Below are 2,520 nucleotides of genomic sequence, written 5' to 3'. Positions count from 1 at the left end.
AGTATAAGGTGTAGCATGTCTCGGTATTGGTCGTGCGTATGTCAGTATCTCGAGAGAAGGTGAGGCTACGTCGATCATTGAGCTGCAGTGATTTGTTCCGAGACATGTTTTGCTTGAGACGCGAACTCAAGTTGCCTTTGAGGAGAGGGGAGGAAGGTGATTAGAAAATGATATAGGAAGGCGTTCGCGATTTTATTGTTAGGTGATTGCCGATTGACGAAATTGTGGCGAGATCTGCGATGCGAGATCATGAAATGGATGGACCTGGATAAGGCAGCCTGTGAGGAGTTCTGCTGGTGTGAAAATATAGTAAGAGAAGATGGATAGTTGATATTGGACTTATATGACGATAAGTCATGAGGCTAGATGTGTCGTTGGTCGATATAATCTCAAAATGTGTCGTATACTCTGACAGATTCGAAATCATGGAGGAGCCGTGAACTCCCGAAATCATTTACAGTTTCCTTTCACTGATCACCCGCATGCCTCTTCAATTTTGGGGAAAAATAAGAATTTGATGGCCCTCATGTGTTATCGAGATTAATGATTAAATCTAATTCCAGGACTTGGAAGTTCACTGGGGTCCTGCAAGATGGTTCGCCTTGAGGCAACTCGATGGTCTCTCAGAGGCTGACAAGGAGACGGTATTATGCAGTATTATAACACGCATCAAAGCATTGCGAAGTAGGAGGGGACGCGTCTGAGTGATCGATTATGCTACTAGGTACGTCCACTTCGGCGAGTAGCGATGGTGGGTGGGTGAGGGTGAGCCTTGCTGGGAGGCGCTCCATCACACTGGAATATGGCGGGTCGTGTACGGAGGAGGAGCTCCAGGAGTACCTACAGGAACGGCTCAATGTAGGCGATTGGGGGAGTTCCTCACGGTATTAGCGTTGGATTGTTGGGCTCAATGCTGAAGCTTCGACTGTACACATTTAGTCTGTGCGTCAACTGAGAAGACTTCTGATCAATCAGTGGGGAGTGCTGGTTGTGCACGCATGTCTCAGGTTCTCCAGATATTGTCGGAAGATGATGTACGAGCGATGAGTAGCAGACCTAGAAGTCAGCCGAGGCGGTCAATGACTCTTGGTGACGAGGAAGATGACGACGACGGTGGAGAAAATACTCCTCCGACCGTGCACGGTACCATGTTTTATTATGTTACGAAATTACTCCGCATTAGCTGATTATTGAGGGAAGATTTCATTGGCGATAACGATAGGATTCGCGCCCTAGGTCTGCGCTCGTTCTGAATGTCGTTTGACTCCGATCAACGAATTCTATTCGAAACAGACTATTTCTCAAACTTTGAGTAATAGAGTTGACTCTAGTAATAATAGAATAGTAAAAATAATATTTCAATAATAGAGTGGATTATGCTCCTCATACACACTCGTAGCTCAACGAGCTAAGCTCGTCTTGTCGGTTCCTGTCGCCGGTATGCCACTACAGGCTTGTGAAGGTAGTTTATTCCTTTCAGACGACCTTGACCCGATTGAATCGAGTCCTGCGAGAGATCATGATAGGAGTTGTAAAGCGAATGTCACAGCGACATGTTTTGCTCAGAGTATTTGTTTACAGTTGAGCTATCCTCGCCACCGAGTCATTCTCCTCATCGCCCGTCCGCCTCTCAAGAGTTGGTATTTGGCCCAAAGGTCATTCCGCCCGAAGAAACTAAGGAGGATGGTACGCATCGCTCCGCGTTAGCTGAATAGGATCGGGGTTGTCCCAGGGTGGCCCAGAATGCTATTTTTCTCGAATAAAGAGTATGATCCATTCTCCCCATTCCTAGACCATCCTGGGGATCTCGGACAGGCAAGGTCGTCCGCAGCCTGGATGTCAGGGATTCGGGTCTAGAGTGTTCTCAAGGTCTCTCCTCGTCTTTTCGGGGAATGATTGCCAGTTAGATGATATTCAATGTAGTGCAAATGTTATGAGATCATCGCCTCACGCAACATTCGGGAGCAAATTATGATGCGCTGTCAAACCACGATAGAAGTTCCACAATATATCATGATGGTGGATTGTAGCATTCAACTCGACAGCGTTAGTGATCTTGCGAGAAGTAGATTGTTCGGTATGAGTGCTGTAACCAAAACAGGTTCAAGGGTTCTGTCATGAGAAATGTAACATTCCAAATGTTCAAGCGAGTCTTCCAGCGCACTGCTGAAGGCTTGGAGAATGCCGGATTGGATCAGGAATGCATCGCATATCCTTCTCCTATCCCCGAACAATTCACAATGTGCTATAATTTGTAGCATATAGTGAGGTGGTATGACCCAAGCTGTATGGACTGTAGAGAGTTCATCTGCTCCTGTGTGGGCTTTCTGAGAGAAAAGTCTGCTACCACATTATTGGCATCGCTTATCAGTTCGGGGAGATGGACGACGAGGAGAAGAAAAAAACTTCCCTATCGTATTGCGAAGCCGTCCCACAGAGGTTTTAACGAAGCAGTGAAAGGAGAAGCAGTCCTTTGCACAATGCAGACGAGCGAGCGACAGGATGTCCTTTTACAGTTTT

General features: G+C 46.7%; 1 protein-coding gene across 1 annotated transcript in view; it reads left to right on the top strand.

Annotated features, from left to right (window-relative positions):
- The window catches only part of Pmar_PMAR024214 (hypothetical protein), a gene marked incomplete at both ends in the record, with an annotated part of 3,558 nt that extends 3,231 nt beyond the window's left edge, over window positions 1–327 (top strand). Inside the window, 2 exons of the mRNA XM_002774787.1 lie at window positions 46–156; window positions 203–327. Coding sequence (XP_002774833.1) covers window positions 46–156; window positions 203–327 — 236 coding nt within the window. The remainder of the gene's footprint in view (window positions 1–45; window positions 157–202) is intronic.
- Between the last annotated feature and the right edge of the window lie 2,193 nt (window positions 328–2,520).

Source organism: Perkinsus marinus (genome assembly GCF_000006405.1).
Source record: "Perkinsus marinus ATCC 50983 genomic scaffold scf_1104296957478, whole genome shotgun sequence".
Taxonomy (NCBI): domain Eukaryota; phylum Perkinsozoa; order Perkinsida; family Perkinsidae; genus Perkinsus; species Perkinsus marinus.
This window is presented reverse-complemented; position numbering and strand designations above follow the sequence as displayed.